This window comes from Panthera uncia, chromosome F1 (genome assembly GCF_023721935.1).
Source record: "Panthera uncia isolate 11264 chromosome F1, Puncia_PCG_1.0, whole genome shotgun sequence".
NCBI classification, from domain to species: Eukaryota; Metazoa; Chordata; class Mammalia; order Carnivora; family Felidae; genus Panthera; species Panthera uncia.
Genome location: NC_064813.1, coordinates 61,006,690 through 61,030,034, shown reverse-complemented (window position 1 = coordinate 61,030,034; position 23,345 = coordinate 61,006,690). Strand labels below are relative to the sequence as shown.

The 23,345-nt window shown below is 42.0% G+C and overlaps 1 protein-coding gene across 2 annotated transcripts in view; it reads left to right on the top strand.

Annotated features, from left to right (window-relative positions):
- Window positions 1-23,345, top strand: part of DDR2 (discoidin domain receptor tyrosine kinase 2) — a 155,711-nt gene that overhangs the window by 109,357 nt on the left and 23,009 nt on the right. For both annotated transcript variants that reach the window (XM_049635255.1, XM_049635254.1), the window contains 6 exons: window positions 10,999-11,101; window positions 12,506-12,737; window positions 13,046-13,193; window positions 13,574-13,679; window positions 17,556-17,739; window positions 22,003-22,246. In XM_049635255.1, coding sequence (XP_049491212.1) covers window positions 10,999-11,101; window positions 12,506-12,737; window positions 13,046-13,193; window positions 13,574-13,679; window positions 17,556-17,739; window positions 22,003-22,246 — 1,017 coding nt within the window. The remainder of the gene's footprint in view (window positions 1-10,998; window positions 11,102-12,505; window positions 12,738-13,045; window positions 13,194-13,573; window positions 13,680-17,555; window positions 17,740-22,002; window positions 22,247-23,345) is intronic.

Genomic DNA, 23,345 nt, shown 5'->3' with positions numbered 1-23,345 from the left:
TCCTTCAGGTTACAAATGTCTTAGTAAATTATAAGAAAAAGGCAATTTTATCAATACACTGATCTCCAGAAACCTGTAGACTCAGTTTCCTGGAGCCCCAACATCACCCTCCATAGTGTTGTGGGGACAAAGGCAAGAAGAAAATGGCAGGTAAAATTAAATTTCCGTGTGACCTGCAGCCCATTGACAAATACCTGAGGCAAATACAAAGTATAACATTTCTCCAGGAACGCCCTACTGTCTTAATGTCAATGGCTTCCTAGAGGGAAAACAACCTTAGCTTGACCCTAGCAAGGCTGTGGCATCCTATGAGTCCTGTTTAGCAGATGAAAGTCCTTCTGGAGGCTTCCCTTTGGCCTTTCCCTCCCCCAACTCCATAGTACATAAGCAGTCACTCTTTACAAGCCCAGTGCAGCACTTTCTGCCCACAGGTCCTGTCCCTGTGCTTTAATAAAGTCACCTTTTTACACCAAATACATCTCAAGAATTCTTTCTTGGCCATCGGCTCTGGACCCCTACCACTCCGAAACCCCATCCCTACAAGCGGTAGGATTTGCTAATAGAGCAGCTGACTCCCGAAGGACAGGTTTACTTCCCACTCCTCCACTGCTCCTAAAGCAGAAATAAACGTGTCACGTGTCATTCCAGAACTCTTCCTGTCCCAGAGTCCTGTACTGGTCCAGGTTCAGGGCCACGTGTGCCGCGGCTCAGGGAGGCCTTCCAGTTCTCGACATGGTGTTGCCACAGCTGTCCACACGTGGTTGGCTTACACCCTTCCGTGCGAGGGAAGCACTGGAGGGGATGAGGAGGAGGGGCGCACTGACACATTTAGAATTTTCTTTTTTTATGTGGACAAATTGCAGCCTCGTTTCATCCCCCGGTTCTTCAGTTATCAAACCTGAGCAGCAGCAGAGTCACCTGGAGGGCTGGTGAAAACCTGGTTGGCTGGGCTCCGCCTTCAGAGTGATTCAGTAGGTCTAGGGTGGGGACTGATAATTTGCATTTCTTTTCTTTCTTTAAAAATTTATTTTATTATTTATTTATTTATCAAAGCAATTTTTTCAATGTTTATGTATTTTTGAGAGAGAGACAGAACACGTGTGGGGGAGGGGCAGAGAGCGAGGGAGACACAGAACCTGAAGCAGGCTCCGGGCTCCGAGCTGTCAGCGCAGAGCCGCACGCGGGGCTCGAACCCACAAAATGTGACCTGAGCTGAAGTCGGACGCTTAACCGACTGAGCCACCCAGGCGCCCCCCAATTTTTTTAAAAATTCAAGTTAGTTAACAGGCAGTGTAGTCTTGGCTTCAGGAGTAGAACCCAGTGACTCATCTCTTACATATGACACCCAGTGCTCATCCCCAAAAGTGCCCTCCTTAATGCCCATCACCCATTTCACCCCTCCCCTCACAATGGAATTGGGGAAGGTATTGGCAAATGACATGTCAGAGAACTTCTGTTTCTAACAAGTTCTCAGAGAGTGTTGGGGGCTGCCGGTCCTGGGAGACCACTTTGAGGATCAAAGCCTTAGCCCAGTAATTAAGGGGAGCAAAGAGCCTCAGCCAGGCAACTGGCCCTCCTTGGACACCAAATAGAGTATCCTAGCTGGGATCTCTCTCTCTCTCTGTCTCTCGGTTTTTCTCTCCCTTTCTTTGTTAAATATGGAAAGTACCTATATAGGCATAATTGGAACACAAAATAGATAGGGTTCCTAAGCCCGGGAAATACCAACATGCTTCATACAGGCAGCTGCAGCTAAGGCAGCTGTGTTAAAACTCCCTGGTTGCTGTTCCCAGGACAAGCAGTGCCTTGGTGGGGAAGTTATTTGCAACAATATCATGACTCACCCCATGCGACCCTCTTTCCCCATTTCTGGTTTACTTTAGATGTTCCGAGAAACAGAAGTTCTCGTTACACTCATGGCCCAGTGACTAGAGATTCATGATATCCAGGAATGCAAGCCCAGTGGGACTGTGAATGTGGATGTCCCTGGACTTTGGAATGGCCCCAGAGAATGATCATGTGTCCAGGCTGGAAGGGACCTGGAAGCATGGTTTCCAAGCGTGGCTGCATAGCAGAATCACTTGGGAAATTAAAAAAAAAAAAAAAATGTAGGTTCCTGGGCACAGTTTCAGACCTACCGAAGAAAAATCTCTTAAGACAGAGCTCACAAACCTATATTCTACAACCTTCCCAAGCAATTCTAAAGCAGTCGGTCCATGGACTGGCTTTTGGGAATCACTGCCTTAGAAAACATCTAATCCAGCTCCCCTGATTTCCACAGGAGAAGACTGAGACCCAGAAAGGATGTGAACTTTGCTCAGATCCTGGAGTGGACTTGAAATCTCTTTTTTTTTTCCTTCAGAGGTTGTGTAGCTTAGAGAGAGCCGTCTATAGAGTCCGAATCTAAAGTGAGTTAGTATTTACTCCATGAATGGCCTTAGGCAGTTATTTAACGTCTTACCTGTAGATGGGGGATTCGTGAGAAACAGGAAGTAATGAGTGACAAAAATACTATATCGTCTGACATTTGATAAGTGCTGTTTATAAGTGGTTACCATTATTACAGTATATCATCAAATTGAAGAGCCTGCTGATTCTACTGTACTGATTCTACGGATTCTACTGTGTCACTCTAAGAAAAAACCCCAGCCAGTTAAGCTATGACTCACCATTTGCTTGTGAAGTGCGTTCAGATTTCAGATGTTAGCACGTGGAAAATAATGGGAGATACAGTCTTCCACTTCTCTTTCCCCAACCCAGCGCAGATTCCTACCATTATTGAATTAAGTAGTTAAATGTCTGAAGAAGAAGCATACTTAGTGTGCTTGAGGAGCAGCCAGGAGGCCAGCGTGACTGGAGGGGGCAGTGCGCTGGACTTGAGGTCCAGGATAGCCCGGGATCAGCTCTGCAGGACCCTGGAGACCACGCATGCGTTTTCAATGTTATCATGAGTGAGGTGGGAACTCCCTGGAGGGTGCTGGGCAAAAGAGTGATGTGGTCTGACTTACATTTTCATAGATAAATGGGACAAGGTGGACAAAAGGACGTCTGGTTAGGAGATTATTGTTTTATTCCAGGATCGACCTAGAATGGTAGTGGCATATGTGGAAAGGAGGTGGGTTATGGGAATTCTTTAGGGTGGCTAATGGGATTTCCTCATCGGCTGTTGGGCTGGATATGGAATACGAAAGGAGCCAAGGGTGGCCTCAAGATTTTTGGCTCAAGTAATTGGAAGAGTGGAGTTGGTTGAAATGGAACAGACTGGGGGTAAGGTTTGCAGGGTGACATATTTAACTCCACTTTATTCTAACTCCTAATCTATGTCTACCTCTGTTTTCAATCAATATTTTTGAGCACCTGCTGTCTCCCCAGATGTGCCCTGAGAAATAAAGTTGAATAAGATCTAATCTCCCCGCCTACGCCCTTTTATCCCCCCAGAAGTTTGCCATCTGTAGGAGAGATGAGACTCACACACAGACAATTATATGACAAAGCACTATGTACCGAAGGCTATAAAACAGATACTAAAAATGTCGGACGTTGGAGTAAGGAGAAATTTACCGAAATTGGTACTATTCCTTCTTTAAAAAAACACTTGCTTTAGTTGCAACCAAGTTCATTACATTGCAAAGGGACAGTGCTAGATACTAACTTAAGCTAGTCTTTCCACTTCAGGTGTACGAACCTCCTTGCTGTACCCGAAGCCACTAAGAAGGCTCTTTTCTCGACTTCTGTTCCCTTTCCATGAAACATTCCGCCCTCCAAGAGTCACCTGGCTGTCTTCCTTCACTCAGATCTCTGCTCAGAGACACCTTATCCGAGAGACCTTCCTTATCTCTTGACATGAAAGAGCAGCTATTTCCTTTCCCTGTGTTCTTTTCTTCACAACACTTGCCACTTTTTCTCATCTTATATATTTATTTGCCTCTTGTCTTTGTCCCCATACTAGAATGTAAACTCTGGCAAAGGGTACTTTGTTCTGTTTATGCCTATATTCCCATGGGGCTCAAAAAAAAAAAATCATGGAATGAATGAATTAATAAAAATAGGAGCTTAAAACCCCTATGGATTTGGAGAGCAATAAGTTGATTACCACACTGGGAATGGAGATAGGACTGGGTCCATGAATAAAGCTTTGTTTTCTGAAGGGAAAGAAGGTGCCAGAGGCCAGCTCTCTTACGAATCTGCAGTGCTTCTGCCTACAGCCTGGCGTGTTGGGAGAAACAGCTTACATCTTGCCATTCCTTTGGTTAGAGCAGAGAGCGGCAGTCTGGTACATTGGACTAACTTTGGATTAGGACCCCTTCATAGCCATGGGACTCTAACTGGTTTTCTCATGTGTAATTTGAGAATAATAATACATGCCCCGCCTACCACACAGGGTTATCGTAAGGGTAAACAAGATGAAAACAATGGGACAGCACTTTGAAAACTGTGAAGAATGAACTGTATTTTAAGAGTCAAGATAGCAACTGGGGGCACCACGACATGAATGATAGCCAAAGGTGCAAGGACCGTCTACCTTGGCCGGCCAGGTCCCCTCCCCAGAAGATCGTTGAGGGATGTATACACGCAGAGAGCAGTAACAATGGGAAAGCAAAGTTACTTTATCAGTAGCTGGCTTGGGTCACAAATGCCAAGGCAAGTGTTCTGGTAACCTGGACTGGAACGTGTAGCCTGTGAGATAAAGGTGTCCAGAAGCTTCTCCTGGCCCATTAAGTCACTGGTACTGAGGGACACCAAGCAGCAGTGCGAAAACGTTTAGCACACCCAAAAACATGCAGGACAAGCATCTGGGAGGGGGCCGGAGGAGGCCTTGAGGCAGGGCATGGCCTCCACTGCCTAAAGGGGTGGAGCACAAGAGAGGGCGCACCCTGTGAGTGATTTCTGAAATGTTCATTGACCTCACTCACTGGTAATTTGGGCCCCATTGGCATTCTGTATCAGTATTTCCTCATCCTTACCCCTCCCTTCAATTTTCACATTCCAGAGGGTTTAGAATTTGAGAACTTGATGCTTCATTCCTGAACAGCCCAGAATTACACTCGAGATTCAAACATAATGATTATTTGTAGAACCTGTCACCCCAGATGCAGAAGTTATACATTTGACAAGAATAGGCAAAATGATACTAGATCCCATGTTCATCTCTTGATTTAAATTTGACTTGGAAAATACAGGGGACAGGAACATGGAAGTGTTTCGGTGGTGTATATGGCCATGATTCTTGCCAAAGTGGCGGAGTCTGGTTTTGCTTCATCGTACTGTTCCTGGAAGTATCAGATGACATCATGCATGTTGCGCGTTGTCAAATGCTTTTTCTGCATCTATTGAAATGATCATATGGTGTTTATCCTTTCTCTTGTTGATGTGACATAGCATGTTGATTGTTTTGCAAATATTAAACTACGCTTGCATCCTGGGAATAAATTCCATTTGATTGTGGTGCATGATTTTTTAAATATATTGTTGGACTCAGTTTGCTAATATTTTGTTGAGGATTTTTGCATCTATATTCATGAGAGATATTGGCCTGTACTTCTTTTGTTTTGTGGTGTCTTGATCTGGTTTTGGTATCAGGATGATTCCTTCCTCTTGTGTTTTTTGGAATAGTTTGAGAAGAATAGGTATTAACTCTTCTTTAAATGTTTGGTAGAATTTGCCAGTGAAGCTGTCTGGTCCTGGACTTGTGTTTTTTGGGAGGTTTTTGATTACTGAGTCAATTTCATTGCTGGTGATTCGTCTCTTCAAATTTTCTATTTCTTCCTGATTCAGTTTTGGTAGTTTACGTTTCTAGGACTTTATCCATTTCCCCTAAGTTGTCCAATTTGTTGGCATTTAGGTTTTCATAATATTCGGTTACAATTGTTTATATTGAGAAAATTCCTTTCTACTTCTAGTTTGCTGAGAATTGTTATCAGGAAATGATGTTTGATTTCAGCAAATGCTTTTTCTGTGTCTTTTGAAGTGACGATACAGTTTCACTTTCTAAATCTGTGGCGAATTACATTGAATGATTTCTGAATGTCAAACCAACCTTGCATTCCTAGAATAAATCCTACTTGATCATGGTGTATTATTCTTTTTATATATTCTTTGATTCAGTTTACTAAAATTGTGTTTAGAGTTTTCATATCTATGTTCATGAGAGTTATTGGTCTATAGTTTTCTTATAAGCTTCCTGTTTGGTTTTTGTATTAGAGTAATAGGATTTCATAAAATGAATCAGGAAATATCCCCTTCTATCTTCTCCTCTTTAATTTTCTGGAAGAGTTTGTGAGTGCTTGGTAATTTTTCTTTTTGAAACATTTGGCAGAATTCAACAGTAAAGCCATCTTGTCCTGGGGTTTTCTTTGTAGGAAGGTTGTTGACTATATATTTAAATTTTTTAGAACATAAATGATACTCAGGTTTTTATCTATCTCTTTATAAATGAGCTTTAGTGGTTTGTATCTTTCAAAAATTTGATTATTTTATCTAAGTTGTTGAAATTATTGGCATAACATTGTTTATAAGATTCTCTTATTATGCATTTAATATCTTTAATTTCTGTAACAAGGAAACTTCCTTCATTCCTGATGTTTGTAGTGTTTTCTTTTTTCTCTCCCAATCTGGCTAGAGATTCTTTTTGCCTTTTTTTTTTTTTTAAGTCTTGTCAAAGAACCAGCTTTTGGTTTTTTAGAGTTTCTCTATTGTTTTTCTGTTTTCTATTTCACTGATTTCCACTAATAATCTATTACTTCCTTTCTTGTAATTACTTTGTATTTTATTTGCTCTACTTTTTCTAGTTTCTTAAGGTGAAGACTGAAGTTATTATTTAGAGATTATTATTTAGAGTTATTATTTGCTCTTTTCTAATGGAGGATTTTACTGTGGTGATTTTCTCCATAAGTACTTGTCAAGTGGTATCCACAAATTTTGTTATAGTTTCATTATCTTGCAGTACAGAATACTTTCTAATACTAATACTTTTCTAATACTTTCTAATTTGTTTTCTAATTTCTTCTAATTTTCCTTTTTTCTTTGACCCATGGCATATTTAGGAAAGTGTTATGCTAGTTTGAAAATATTTGGGGATTTTCCAGATATCTTTCTATTATGTATTTTTTCTAACTAGTAATTGCATTATGACAGAGAACATGCTTTGTATGACTTGAATATTTAAAATTTATTGGGACTTGTTTTATGATTCAGAATATGGTCTATCTTGGTACATATCACAGGTGCACTTCAAAAGAATGAATACTCTATGTTTTTCAGTAGAATTCTATAAATGTCAAGCTAGGCAAAAACCAGTGGATAATGTTCACATCTTCCGTATACTTACTGATTTTTTGTCTAATTGTTTTACCAATTATTGAGACGTAAGTATTGAAATCTGCAACGACATGTGGTTTTGTTCATTTTTCCCTGCAGCCTTTTTTTGTTTTGTTTTGTTTTGTTTTGTTTTGTTTTGTTTTGTAAAGCTCTGTTACGTGAATAAACATTTAGGACTGTCATGTGTTCTTGATGAGCTAACCCCTTTGTCATTGTGAAATACCATCGCTATTTCTTGTCTTAAAATCTGTTGTGTCTGGTATTAATATAACCACTCCAGCTTTTTTTTTTTTTTTTAATTACGTTTTCGTGGTATATCTTTTTGCATCCTTTTATGTGTAAACTTACCTGTGGTTTTCTGCTTTCCTTTCAGTGAATTGAACTTTTTATGATTCAGTTTTATCTTTTGTTGATTTATTAGCCATGAACCTTTTTGAAAATATTATTTTAGTGCTTGCTTTAGGGTTTGTCATGTACATTTTAATTAAGTAAAGTCTATCTTGTAAGTGATAGTATATCACTTCACATACAGCAAAAAAATCTAACAAGAGGGATGTCTGGGTGGCTCAGTCGGTTAAGTGTCCAACTTTGGCTCAGGTCACGATCTTGCGGTTCGTGAGTTCAGGCCCTGTGTTGGGTTCTATGCTGACAGCTTTGAACCTGGAGCCTGCTTCAGATTCTGTGTCTCCCTCTCTCTCTGCCCCTCCCCTGCTTGTGCACTCTCTCTCTTTCTCAAAAATAAACATTTAAAAAATCTTCGAGCAGGATGCCTTCCGTTTTTCCCTTTTCAGCCCTCATGCTATTGTTTTCATGCATTTTAGTTTTGTACATATTATAAACCCCACCGTATATTGTTACTGTTTTTATATAAATAGTCAATTACCATTTAAAGAGATTTAAATAACATGAAAAATCATCTTAATCTAAATAGTCAATTACCATTTAAAGAGATGTAAATAACATGAAAACTCATCTTATATATTTACTATGTAATTACCATTTCCAAAGGGACATTTGTAATCATTTTTATCTTTGTTCCTCTGTTCATAATGTATCCTTTTTCTCTGGCTGCTTAAAAACTTTTCTCCTTATCACCTGTTTTAAGCAGTTGAATTATGATGTACTGTAGTATAGTTTTCTTCACGTTTCTTATGGTTCAAGTCACTGAGCCTCTCGGGTTTATAATTTCATCAAATTCGAAAAGAATTTCCACCATGTTTTATTCAAATAATTTTTTTATTCCTCTCTGTTCTTCTTTAAGGAATCCATTTACATGTATAATAGGATATTTGCAATCGTTTCACAACTTAACTTATGTTCTATCTTTTTGTTTGATTGATTATTTGAGTGATTTGATTAATTTCTGTCATTGTTTCATTTTGGATAATTTCTATTGCTGTCTTTAAGTTCACCAATCTTTTCTTTAATGTATAATCTTCCTTTTAATCTTATTCAATGTATTTTCTCATATAGTCAAGTTTCATCTCTAGAAATTTTATTTATATCCTTCCCTATCTCACTTAGCTCTCCTTATATATATTTATTATTTTTTTAATTAAAGTATAATTATCACACAGTGTTATATTAGTTTCAGGTGTACAATATAATGATTCAACAATTCAACATTTCTCAGTGCTCATCAAGATAAGTGTACTTTTGTTCCCCTTTGTCTATTTCTCACATCCTCCTCACCTACCTCCCCTCTGGCAACCACTAGTTCTCTGTATTTAAGTGACTGGATTTTTGGTTTGTCGTCTCTTGTTTTGATTTATTTGTTCATTTGTTTTGTTTCTTAAATGCATTTTATGAGTGAAATCGTATGATATTTGCCTTTCTCTGACTGACTTATTCTACTTAGCATTATACCCTCTAGGTCCATCCACATTGTTGTAAATGGCAAGATTTCATTCTTTTTTATGACTACCATTCCATTATATTCCAATATATACCACATATCCTTGATCCTATGGATTAAGTCTTATGGATGGACACTTGGATTGCTTCCATATCTTGTCTATTATAATTAATGCTGCAATTAACATGGGGTACAGGGATGCCTGGGTGGCTCAGTCGGTTAAGCGTCTGACTTTGGCTCAGGTCATGATCTCACAGTTCGTGAGTTTGAGCCCTGCATTGGGCTCTGATGACAGCTCAGAGCCTGGAGCCCACTTCGGATTCTGGGTCTCCCTCTCTCTCTGCCCCTCCTCTGCTTTCTCTCTCTCTCTCTCTCTCTCTCTCTCTGTCTCAAAAATAAATAAACATTAAAAAAATTTTTAAAAACTTAGTAATCCCTTCAAATTACTGTTTTTGTATTCTTTGCGTAAATACCCAATAGTGGAATTACTGGATCATATGGTAATTCTTTTTAAAAATGTTTTTGAGGAAACTCCATAGTGTTTTCCACAGTGGCTGACCTTATAACAATATAATTATAATTGGTTTAATTTTCTTTTTAAATTCTTTTGTTTAATGTTTTTGTTTTTGAGAGAGAGAGAGAGAGAGAGAGAGAGACAGCACAAGAGGAGGAAGGGCAGAAAAAGAGGGGGACAGTGGATCCGAAGCGGGCTCTGCACTGACAGCAGAGAAGGCCATGTAGGGCTGGAACTCACGAACTGTGAGATCATGACCTGAGACGAAGTTGGACGCTCAGCCACCTGAGCCACCCAGGCGCCCCTCTTCTATATTCTGAATCAATTCCATTGATTGATTGTTTTTCTCATTATAGGTTCTATTTCTCTGCTTCTTTATATGCCTGCCATCATTGTACCTATTTATACTAAAAAATTCTTCATTGTTTATCTGAAATTTAAGTTTAGGAATCCTGTATTTCTCTGGCAACCTTAGATTCCCCCGACCTCTCCAGACTCTTATCCTTGTCTCCTTGATTGGGAGCCCTCCAAACTCTGCGTTGTTCTCACTCACTGTGGACTCTGCCACAGCAGTAAGCTGGTGCCACTGTAGGACTCATCTTCTTTGTCCCCTCTCAGGGATTGTTGGCCTTTGTTATCCCGTATTCATTGTTTGAAACTCAATGTTTTGAATACTTTGTCCATTCTTTGGTTGTTTCACCCAGGAGAGTCAATCTGGTCCTTGTTCCTCTATCTTGGCTGGAGGTGGAAGTCCTTCCCCAGAGGCCATTGTTTATAGCCAGAGGTGAAAACATGGTGCTGATGGGGGCCAAAGCTGTGTGTCCAGTACTTTCATAGGACAGTTGGCTTTGCCCTGTAGTTTTGTGCAATCAGCTACCTAGAAAAACGAATGCTTTGGATCAGGTGGTACCTGGTGGCCGTGAGGATGACTCAGCACCTTTGGGAAACTGGTTAGTAGTACACATCTGCTGATAAGGTAATGGGGATGGGCCATGGGCTTATTACCAAATAAAAGAATAAATCAGCACATTGCATCACATTACATTACTTGGGTCTGGGACTGAAAGATAGATGTGGCTGAAGGTCCGTGCTTGGGGGATTGAACACTACTAAGTTTGGAGGCAGGCCCAGGGAGAAAGGCTGAGAGAGTCAAGGTGATCAAACTGCGGTCATAGAAAGCCTTAGGAAGATGTAAGCCTCTGTTTCCCTGTCCAATAGTCAATCACATTCTTCCTAGAAGGGGATGGGGCATCCATGGAAATAAAAAGAAAAGTATTTCCTCTCTTTTTCCCTTTGGTGTCTCTTGGTCCAGCCATATGCCGCTATCCTCTGGGTATGTCAGGAGGCCACATTCCAGATGAGGACATCACAGCTTCCAGTCAGTGGTCAGAATCCACAGCTGCCAAATACGGAAGGTGAGGACAGAGGCCCCAAGAAAGCCCAAGCCATGGGCTGGATGCACTTTCTGGCTCAAGGGGCTGGGGAAGAAGGGTGGGAGCTGGTAGGCATGGGGGAGGCCTGTCCTGTATGTTTTCGGGGAGAAAATTCAGGGTTTGGCAGCATGTGCTGGTCTGGCCACCCCTTCCCAATCACAGGGCCTTGAGCCACCCTGCCCACAGCAGATGGGTTCATGGATATGCAGTGGGTTTGCTTTACTTCACCTTCTCAGTGTGAGAAATTACAGGAAGCTGACTACCGTGGTGGACTGGGGAAGGCGCAGATGGGGTAGGACACTGGAAGCAAGGACACCCCATCCTCTTGTCAGTGGGTGTCTGTGAAACATTATTCGTGGTGCAAAGCATCAAGGTTTTGAGCAGACACTGAGGACTCCAGCAAAGTCTTCCCTTCTCTCATTGAAGGGCCATCCTCACCCACAAAGAGTATGGTGGGTTCCTAGTGGCCTAGTACCAGGAGTCCTCCAAAGCAACGAACTCCCTCGTCAAAAGCTACTCTGCTGGTGAGGGTCTAATCCTTCTCCTGGGATCTGATTTTTTGGTCTAAAGTGTTGATTTCTGTTCAAATGGAATCACCCACGAGAAAAGCAACCTTAGTAAACCTTCTCCATAATTTCTGAGTATGTGAAAGACGAGAGTGATGGTTGGTGGGGTTGGAAGAGAACGGCAATGAGTAGGTTGACATCTGTGAGAAAAGGAACATTCCAGGGAAGAGGGAAAGTGGTAAGACGTTCCCAAAAGAAACCTTCCACTGATTTCACAATTTTGCTCACTGGTAGCTTAGCTTGGAGGTAATAAAATGAAACCAGATTATTTACTACTCTCCTGACATGCTCCTACCCCTCACTCTCATCATGGGTTCCCATGGCGTTTTGCTGGGCTGCCATGCCCATCCTGTTGGTTAAAATTCCACTGCATTACATAACCCACACTGGAGATCTTATGATCCTTCCCTCCTCCTTCCTATAACTTGATATCCAAGCAAGGGGTGGCCACCCTTGTTATGCTGGGACTGAAAGTGGAACGGGGAGGTAAAATGACTCATGGGGGAGTAGAGGGCAGAAAGAGTTTCATTTCCCTTGTGGTCTTTAAATCAGGGTGGGAAATAAAGGCTACATCTGATCTGAAGGACTCTAGCCCTGGTGGTGACTGTCTATCTGGGTTTCATGGTGCCCCAGGGACAGAAGACTGTCAGGCTTGAGGGGAGACCCAAAGAGTCTTTTTAGACTGGGGTCCCAACTTTTTAGATTGAGTCTTGGGTTGGATACATTTTCTCCCCTCAGGACAGAGCAGCTGCTTGCTCTGGATTGGTAAACAACTCTAGTTCCATGGTTCCTCTCTGTCTCCCACCCCTTGTGTCAAAAGGCTGGACTCAGAAGAAGGGGACGGAGCCTGGTGCCCTGAGATTCCAGTGGAACCTGATGACCTGAAGGAGTTCCTACAGATTGACTTGCACACCCTGCACTTTATCACTCTGGTGGGGACCCAAGGGCGCCATGCTGGGGGCCATGGCATTGAGTTTGCCCCCATGTACAAGATCAATTACAGTCGGGATGGCACTCGCTGGATCTCTTGGCGGAACCGGCATGGAAAACAGGTAGGAAGAAGAGACATCCAGACCCTGAGATGTCCAGGACCATATTTTGACTTAGGCTAGAAGAGGAAGTACACAGGCTGTCTTGTAGGTATGTGCATCCACAGACCTGGCATGCCCTTGTAAATGTGTGACTGAGGAGGAGGGAGGGTGGGGAGGGGGCACCGGGAGGAATATCAAGGCTGCTGGGAAAGCTGAGTGGATACATTCTGCTCCTTCAATTAAAAAGAGAGGGTCCATGAAAGAGGCTATGAAGAAGACTCAGCATAACCTCACAGCATCTCCCCACTATTTCTCTTCTGTCTCCTCAGGTGCTGGATGGGAACAGTAACCCCTATGACATTTTCCTAAAGGACTTAGAGCCACCCATTGTGGCCAGATTTGTCCGCTTCATTCCAGTCACTGACCACTCCATGAATGTGTGCATGCGAGTGGAGCTTTATGGCTGTGTCTGGCTAGGTAGGTCTCTAGAGACAGAGCGTATGGACCTTATTAAAACCTCCAACTCCTGGAACATAAAGGCAATTAAGTCAGAAAGGTATGGGATTAGTAATCTCTGGGGTGAAGTGATTCCCTGTAGGTTAGAGTCAAGAAAGGACATTGTTCCTCCACCCAAGGCTTCATTCCATTCCTGGAAAAATGCATTCTGAGTCACTTCACTGACTGCTAGTGAGGAGTGCTCCTCAGCAGCGCTCCCTGTGTACCCAGATTGAGTCCTATGTGGATACACTGAACAAGTGTACCTTTGAAGTCACATGGAGCTCCCTGGGGTAGTTGGTCTGAGCCATAGGTACACTTCCTTCCCAAAGGCACTGACACATCTGTGTTTCCTTTGACAGATGGCTTGGTGTCTTATAATGCTCCAGCTGGACAACAATTTGTACTCCCTGGAGGCTCTATCATTTATCTGAATGATTCTGTCTATGATGGAGCCGTTGGGTACAGGTAAATCCTGGGAAACTTTGGTCATCAGAATGGGAAAGTGGCCACTAGAAGAGATAATATTTTATTATGGCTTGGGATCAATAATCAATCAACTGGTCAACCAACTAGTGTTTTTTTTTTTTAGGCCCTGTACTAGGCATTGTGAGATAATTTAGATGAAGTAAAACATGGAGTATTTATCTGCAAGGAATGTTTGCCTGTTTTGGGAAGACAAGGGAAACAATAAATTACACAAAACAAAAGCTAAAATTGTAGTATGGCTCTAGGTATGGTAGCCATATTTTTTTGACTCTTAAAACAGGACATGTGGTCTGACACAAATAATGGCCTACTTATGGAGACAAAGGGCCAGAAGAATTGAAGTTATAAGTATAATAAATTGGACAGGTCAAGAAGTTCGGGAAGAATGAACCCCATAAATAGAAATGCTTTAGAAATTATGAAAAGGACACCCGTAAGACTTACAGTAAACAAGGAGAGTTTCCGTGATGAGATGATAATTAGAGCAGGGGAGGCAGGTAGCAGGGAGCAGAGGAAAGAAAGCAGGGCTGAGGACAAGAGTGGCCTGACTGCAGCAGAAGCTTGATCCGGGAACAGCAGGAGGGCCCAATGGGTAGTCCTGAAGTGGACCTAGGAAGGGCCATGGTGGAAGAGTATGATCAGACACAGTGGGAATTTAGGGTTGGATGAGAGCTTTTCCTCCCTATCTCACTTCACTCTGAGCCTTGCCATTTTTCTTCTAGTCCACTTCCACACTTTTCTCTCTCTTAGCTTGGTCTTTGCCTGCAAAGATTGAGCCTGGGAGAGAGGTTAGGTCCAGACCAGATGATGGAGGTTTCTAGTGGTTGAGAGAGGGAGAGATTAATCTCAGGAAGGGGAGTGAGGGATTATAGCACTTCCATTGTCTTAGGTGTAAAGAATAAATTCCTGCCCCACCAGCTGCCATCCCCTGAGTGAAGACCTGACTCATCCAGTATTCGATTTCCAGCTACATCCTTTCCATGTGCTTAGTCACCGTTCTTCCCCATTCGCTTAAATTATCTGGGCATCATTTCACTCAGCCACACCCCAACTGGCATATGCTTGAGGCATAGAGGAAATCAGAGATCAGTTGAATTCAGTTTAGTTCAATAAATCTTTGCTGATCCTCCGTTACTACCTACAAGGAATTTGGCCAGACTTGGTAGGTATTCAAACATAAGGAAGTCCTTGATCCTACCTTTAAGAAGCTCACCGTTAGGAATGGGGACTAAGCCAGGATATAAATTGCTGTGATATAAGCCCTGGAGTAAGAGATTGTAGGAGTGCTCTGGGGATCAAGGGAAAGAGCAAGCCAAGGTAGGAGAAAGCACAGCAATGGGAGTGAAAACACCTAGATTCACATAATAAAAGTTAGTTCTGTTTGCTTAAGTGATAAAAATGTATAAGAAAAGCATTCTGTAAAGGTAAAGTGCTAAATACATATAAGTTTGTATCTGACTGGGAAACCAGCAAAGACATGATGGAATAAGATGAAATCTGAAGCAGGCTCCAAAGGATGGGTGGAGCTTTCACAGGTAAACAATCTTGAAATGGCATTTCAGGCAGAGTCAATAGCATGGGGACAAAAGGACGACCCTGTAAAGTTTAGGGGAATGCCTGGTAAAGATCAATAGTTTAGTGAACCACCAGCCGTATTTCTGTAGCAAAATAGTAGATGAGAAGCACTATAGGGCAGATTACATCAGATTTTGGAGGAACTTGAATGTCAGGGCCAGGAAGAAGGGGAGGAGGAGTTGACTTTCTCTTCATCAGCATAATCATTGATAGAACACATCACTGAAGATTTTTAAACTTGGGGAAGGACACGATTGGCACGGTGCTTTAGACAGATTAATCAAGCAGGTCGCAAAGGTTAGATGTGACGGGAAAGAGGAGGTGATGAGGGACATTTTCTCATTGCAAACACTATCAGGTAAAAAGCGTGTGGGCCCAGGGCGGTAATGGTGACTGTGGGAACAGAAGAGGAGCAGCCATCCATGTGGGGACCGTTTGCAATCTGATTGGGTGTAGGGGCGAGACAGTAGGGTGAGGAGAAGTAGATCAAACAGTGGGGATGGCATTTATTCACTCAACAGGTATATCTTGGTGCTTCCGGTACACCAGGCACCTTCACTGAGCGTGAAGGAAAAGTAGAATGGGCAGAAATGCAAATGGATTTAGTTTAGAAAAAGGGCAATGATGGGGTTAGTTCGGGACATAAGTTTAAGGGACTGGCAAGACATTCAAATAGATAAGGCAGGTAACTGGTAACAGAAGGAAAGATCAAGAATAAGATTTGGATACAGACTGCCTCCACTTGATAACTGAGGTAGTGAGGTATCTCTTTGGAGTGTGCCTGAGTGGTGAGGTATTAAAGTCATCCAATTCAGAGTCTCAAGAATAGATAGTTTTAGGAGCAAAAGTTCCTTTTTTAAAAACTAAAAAAATTATGGAAGTAGTATATGCTTGTTATAGGAATTCTAACAATTCTAAAGGATATGGCAGGGAAAGTTTCTCTGCTTATCCCATCCCCATTTGATTTAATTCTGACTGCGAGAAATTAATTTTTAATTTGTGTTGCTTTTCATAAGAGTTTCATGGGGATTTATTATTCTGGGGACAATGGGAAATATATTTATTGCAAGTAAACTTATGTTCTCCCAGCCTTCTGATCTGTAGAGAGAAGAAAAAGATGGCAAATCCTTGGAAGGGACACCCAAGCTCTGGTCACTGTGGATAAGGCCAGTCAAATTTTATAATTTGCCAAACATTTTTCAATGAACAAACAAAGCGTATCTGTAAGGCTGGCATAATCACTCAATTATTTTTTTGTAAATTCACAACTTTTATATAACCTCAAAGGGTGCATGCATTATCGCTTGAGGGTGAGTATCCCAGTTTCTTCACTTGGGAGACTCCTGATTCATCGTTTAAATCTTGAAAGGCAGAGCTTGAGGAGAGAGAAGTTCCAGAAGTTCCTTTCTCTGTCTTTCATAAAGAAGGAAGAAGGTCTCTGTGTTCCTGAAATAGTCAGTCTGACATAAATACACAATCATCCCATATACCAATCAAGCAAAGCCTTACAATCAGAAGTGGAAAGACTGCCAAGCTAGAAAACAAGACTAAATCCAATGCCTGAGACCCTCATGTAAATAATGCCTTTTATTCCATGAGTCTAGTATTCTACCAATTTAATTAAAATTACATATAAATTAGTATTTAAATTTGGGATTGATCACCTTCCCCCCCCCTTTAGTTGGACTCAAATTGGGTTTTTGGATGTGGGGTAGAAGAGAGCATGACTGGCTTATCTGGAATTGATTCACTGAAAAATGACAACATACAGTCAAAGGAGAGTCAGAAAAATTTCCAACAAGCTCTGAGACTGTTTAGTGATGGTCAAATGCTACCATCTACTGTAGTGTTCATTCTATGCATTGATCCATCCATTCCCTCATTTACTTGTTAATGGATTAATCAAATGCATTTGATAATGTTGAGTTATTATAGAAAAACTTATATTCAGTATGCAAGAATAGGTAAGGATACAATAGATTATAGAAAGCTTTTCTTAGAAAATGATAAAATACTGTTTCAAAGCTATCCTAATGAAGGAGTAAGAATTAAGTATTTTGTAAAATTCATTGATATGAAATTCTTTGTTCTCCATTGATGCAGGATAAATGAGTCAATACTATAAAATATACTGGGTTTTTCACAATCCTTGAACCTTCAAGATAATCAACTCTTACAAAACCCCGGGGTGAAGAAGCTGGGTAAAGGCTCTTCCACGAATGTGTAATTAATTCCAGGCTCATTTCTCCCTTCTCCCTTCTCTTCCTCTGGCCTAAGCAGCATGACCGAAGGGTTGGGCCAGCTGACAGATGGGGTGTCGGGCCTAGACGACTTCACTCAGACCCATGAATACCACGTGTGGCCAGGCTATGACTACGTGGGCTGGAGGAACGAGAGTGCCCCCAGTGGTTACATCGAGATCATGTTTGAATTTGACCGCATCAGGAATTTCACCACCATGAAGGTCAGTGGAGTTAGGTGTGGTGGAAGCCAAGATAATGGCAGTGAGAAAAGGCATGCTAGAAAGATCCCTGGGTGTCACCAGCAGAACTGGATTCAAATAGGTGTTCTGCTACCAACTAGCTACATGCGCTTCACAAGTCACTTCATCTCTGTGGGCTTCCTGCTTCATTTGTGAAAAGGGGGCTTAGACTAGGTCGCTGTTTCTCAATGTTTTGTGTCGTTCCAGCATCAGCGTCTAGGTACCATTAGGCACAGTGGGTCCAGTGTCTAGAGCCCACAATACTTTGAAGCCCTGTGGAAATGTTTTAATTTCTTTTAACATCAGGGGTAAAAAAAGAACTTGTAGTGTCAAAAATTATTTTCATCTACTTAACAACATGGTTTTAAAATACGATTTTGATTTTTTTTATGGAGGGAGGGCCCACAAAAGCAAAAGTAACCAGAGTCCATGAAAATCATTTTATGGCTCTGCCTAGGGCTCTCCAGGGACAAGACATACTTTTATCAGTAAAGCTGGCTCATTGCAGCTCTGATTCTCAATGAGAGAATTGAGTATTTTGTACTTTGTCTTTGGAATCATTTTCTACCCCTACTCTGTTTCCTCTACCCATGCAACCCTGAGAAATCATTCTAGAAGCCTCCTTTCTCTTCTGTCTCCAGAGTTCTTTGTTTCCTTGTCTGTGGCAACACCACATCTGTCTGGTTGTCTTACTAGATTTCAAGCTCCTTTGACCTGAACTCTAAGCTTGAGTAAAACTGGGGCTTAGCAGTAGAAAATCCTTTTGTTAAATGTAAGAGAGACCCCTGAAATTTTTGTGGTTCACATATAACTCTTACTGGTCTGTGAAGGAGCCTTAGAGGAATTCCAGTATGAGGCCCAAGAAAGAGAGTGGGCAAGTGAATTTGACCTCACACATGGATTCTGTTTATCTGTTATTTCCCCTATTAATAGCTGGGTACAGAATATTAATGGCCAACAAATTGGTAACTCTGCCTCTATTTCAATATTTGTTTCCTAAATTCATTCATTCTTCTTTGTTCTTAATGTAGCAACAGTATTTGAAGTATACGTAGCTCTGTGCTAAGTTCTGGGGGTAAGCGGATGAATAAGAAGTGGTCCCAGCCTTGGGATGGTTTGCAGTTCAGTGGGAGAAGGCACTATTTATTTGCAAAAGGAGGAATGTAGGACAACATGGGGACCCAGAAGAAAGAAATCTTTGTCATCATTAAGGGCCCCTAGTAAATCACAATGTGTTATTCTTGGCACAAACTCGGAGTCAAAAAGATACAGAATTTATATAAAAAAGAAATAAAAATAAAATGGATTCCTTATATTACTATTATATTACTCTATTATGTACTGTCTATTCTAATACTATTCTATTACTATTCTATTATATAATTATAATATTATATTCCTCTCTATTATATTACTATTATATTACTCTATTATGTTTACTCTCACATGTAATGTGATAATATCTCCTAACTGGATTACTAGCCATTAGTTAAATGAACAAACATTTAAGATAAGAACAGAAGGAGCAACATTCACCCATCTGCCTGGATATTGTCGAAGGATGGCTCCTTGGCGGTTATAAAACATAACCGTGTGCAACTGTGTGTAACGCATTATTCTTCACAGGTTCTTCTGGGAGAGGGGGGTGTGCATATGCACAGTAACAAAGATATACCTCAAGGGAAAATTTATTTATATTGCTGAATAATAATATATCCACATGCACCTATGAACATGCGTATCAATTCACAAAAATGTACCATTGGGACAGTTTTTTTGTCTCACAATTAATAAAATGTATTTTAAACTCTCCATGAAGTTATAATATTCAGTCGATAGACTTTGATCTTCCTGAGCCCCCCGTAGCTCCTGTGTAACTAACTTATCACACATCAAAATTACTCAGAAGCGTATTCTGCAGTAAGCAGGTGCCAGGAACTTCTAAGGAGCTAACTCAGGGTCAATCCTGTCTAGGCCAAACAGGTCTCTGGCATATTTTAATTTTTCTGAGACAAATCAAATGTAAGCGATGACTTTCAGGTCACTAACATCTAGAGAGTAGTTACTGCTTTCTCGGCAAATTACTGCTCATTTTCCCCACCCCTAAAGTGTAGTCAAGATATACCATTGACATATATTGATATATTTTTAAAATGTCTTGTGTTTATTAAACAAATATGTAAGTCCATAGGGGAATGAAATTCTATACTATTTATTGGCATTCTAGGAGAATTCCCCAAACATCTGTAAGATATATCATTACCTTCCCTACAGGCTTCTTACCCAACACTTGGCAGATTTCAATGTTTATTCATTTTTGAGAGAGAGAGAGGCAGAGGGAGAGAGAGATGCAGAATCCGAAGTAGGCTCCAGGCTCCGAGCTGTCAGCAGAGGGCCCGACATGGGGCTCGAACCCACCAACTGTGAGATCAGGACCTGAGCCAAAGCTGGACGCTTAACCGACTGAGCCACCCAGGTGCCCCTAACCCGCTGCAGATTTAAAAAAAAAAAAAAAGATCTGAAAAATCTATTCAAGCTGTAGTTGGTATTTTTTTTTCTTAGTTTTGCTCCATTGACTTGCGCTTCATAAACTGGAATGGTTAATGCATCCCAAGGAAGGTACTAACAGATGTTTTCATCGTTATAACATTTACGGGAAAGTCCAAATGGAAAAGTTGGGGCACCTTGTTCCATTGCTGTGCAACATGCTATTGACAAGAGCACTGGACGAGGCATTTAGGGTTCTAGACTCCGTTCTGTTGTTGACTGGCCACTGGCAGGTCAAACCTAGCTGAGCCCTAGCTCACTGGGACATAAAAAGTCCAAGTAGGTGATTCTATTCTATTCTTTCAGAGCATCTCTGCTCATTTCTTTGATCATACAATTGCTATAACCATTGCTGCTGCTGCTTCAGCTGAAAATAAACTCTGAACGGCAGTCCTGTATTTGCCATCCAGAATGCAGAGGAGGGTGTCAAAGGCAGTTGAAGGGTTGCAATTCGGGGCCTGAGCAAGACATGAAAATGCAAGCAGCAAATATATTCCCAGAATGGCAATGATACTTTTCCAACCTATGAAGCCTTGTATTTTTTTTATTATTTTTGTAATGTTTATTTAGTTTTGAGAGAGAGAGACAGAGACAGAGTGCGAGCAGGGGAGGGGGAGAGAGAGAGGGAGACAGAATCAGAAGCAGGCTCCAGGCTCTGAGCTGTCAGCACAGAGCCCGATGTGGGGCTCGAACTCCAGCCGTGAGATCATGACCTGAGCCGAAGTTGGACGCTTAACTGACTGAGTCGCCCAGGTGCCCCTGACCTATAAGGTCTTTTAATTAAGGGGACAGTGACCAGAAAGGCTCCATTTTCCACGTGTGACTGAGCCAGAGGAAATGTCACTGAAGTGTCACAAGAGACCTGACCTAGTTACAAATATGCATATCCCATTTTTAAGGGACGTTAGACACAGCAAGGTGTTCCAGAGGAACTGTTGTGGGATCTTTGTTTATGACCTTTTGAAAGCCATACAAATATCCCGGTGAAAGAGTCACGACAGCAGGGCAAGAGGATACAAGCTGCTTCCCAAAAGGCCTTCTTTTCTCGTCTCAGAAAATATCTGTGAGGAAGTTCCATGCCCTCATCGGAATGGCTTTACCTAAACTGAATTTAATTACAATAGATAATTAAGTCTTGTGTCCCTGGCTGAAAACTGCTAATAAATACGTGGCACTTGACATGAGATTTCTAAAGAGAAAGCTGAAATTGTTTCACATTGCATCTTATTTCTGCTTTCACAACTACCTGTTAGAAGGAGTGGACTGGCTTTAGCATGTACCTGGGAGGAAGGAGGAGGGCGGGCTCCCCTTACCTCAGTTCAGAATAGCTTGATTCTGGGTGGACGACAAGTGGGCTGGAGAGGATTAGAGACTTGGGGGTGTTAAGGGCAAGGAAGGACCCAAGGGGAAGCTGGTCCGGCCCTCATTTAGCAGATGAGGCAACAGGAAATGAGGTGGTCAGGGGCACACAGGTGCAGAGAGGTGACTGGGGAGCCACCGTGGTTTTGGAGGAGCAGACCGATATGCCACATGCTCTGAAGTTCCTGGAGGGGCAGATCCAAAAGACAGCAGAGCACCAACTACCCACCAAGGGCAGTGCTCAGAGAAACCGGCGGGGCTAGGATTTTGTTGGGTTAGGTTGTCCCCATGCCACTTATTGGAGCCAGCCTGTCACTCACGGGCCTCTTTCCCTGTCAGGTGCACTGCAACAACATGTTTGCTAAAGGTGTGAAGATTTTCAAGGAGGTGCAGTGCTACTTCCGCTCTGAAGCCAATGAGTGGGAACCTAACGCCGTGTCCTTCCCCCTTGTCCTGGACGACGTCAACCCCAGCGCTCGCTTTGTCACGGTGCCCCTCCACCACCGCATGGCCAGCGCCATCAAGTGCCAGTACCATTTTGCTGACACCTGGATGATGTTCAGTGAGATCACCTTCCAATCAGGTTGGGAGCTGGCAGTGGGGGGGGGGGGGGGCCCTGGGGGACCGGGGGGGGGGGGGGGGGGGGGGGGGGGGGGGGGGGTCTCCTGTGGACATGGGGGTCGGGTGGTGAAGGAGGAGGGTGGCGGGTCTCTGAGAAAGAGGCTTGCACGGCGACTCCTTGTTGACGGACAGAAGAATCTTCTGTGTGACTAGAATATTTACTGGGCTCTCCCATGTTGTCTAAGAGGCATGTAAAATAAAGCATTAAAACGTGAGAGTCCAATGTGTTAAAGCTATATCAATCAAGCCAGTTAAGGGGAAGCACACTCTTAAAACATTTAAGTAAGAATTTCTAAATATACACAGAAGTAAAGAGAACAGTGAACCCCACTGGTCAGTCACTCAGCCATACTAACCACTGATGTTTCTCCATGCTTGTTTTATCTGTCTCTCCCTTTTGCTGTCATATTTTAAGCAAATCTGAGACGTTATTTGATTTCATTACTAAACATTCGAGAATACGTCAAAGAAAATAACATCGTCTTTTTCAACATGATGCCTTGTAAGCTTAGAGCATTATAACATCTAACAGCATTTCTTAGTATGTAATTCCTTAATATTATCTAATATAATCTAATTTGTTAGTATTATCTAATAGACAATCATAGATAATCATAGACAATCATAGACAATGTTGTCTACCACTACAGCTGGCTTGATTGAATTAGGATCCAAATAAGGTCCTCTTGGAAGATTTTCTTTATTATGTTCCTAAGTGTCTCTTTTAATATAAAACAGTCCTTTTAAAAACATCCATTCTGGTTTGACTGATTGCTTTCTTTGATGTCATTTTCCAGAGCTTCTATCTTTTGTCATTCTAATAGACTGGAGGTGATATCTACAGGCTAATTTTTTTTTCAACGATTTTTTTTTTTTTTTTTTTTGGGACAGAGAGAGACAGAGCATGAACGGGGGAGGGGCAGAGAGAGAGGGAGACACAGAATCGGAAACAGGCTCCAGGCTCCGAGCCATCAGCCCAGAGCCTGACGCGGGGCTCGAACTCACGGACCGCGAGATCGTGACCTGGCTGAAGTCGGACGCTTAACCGACTGCGCCATTTG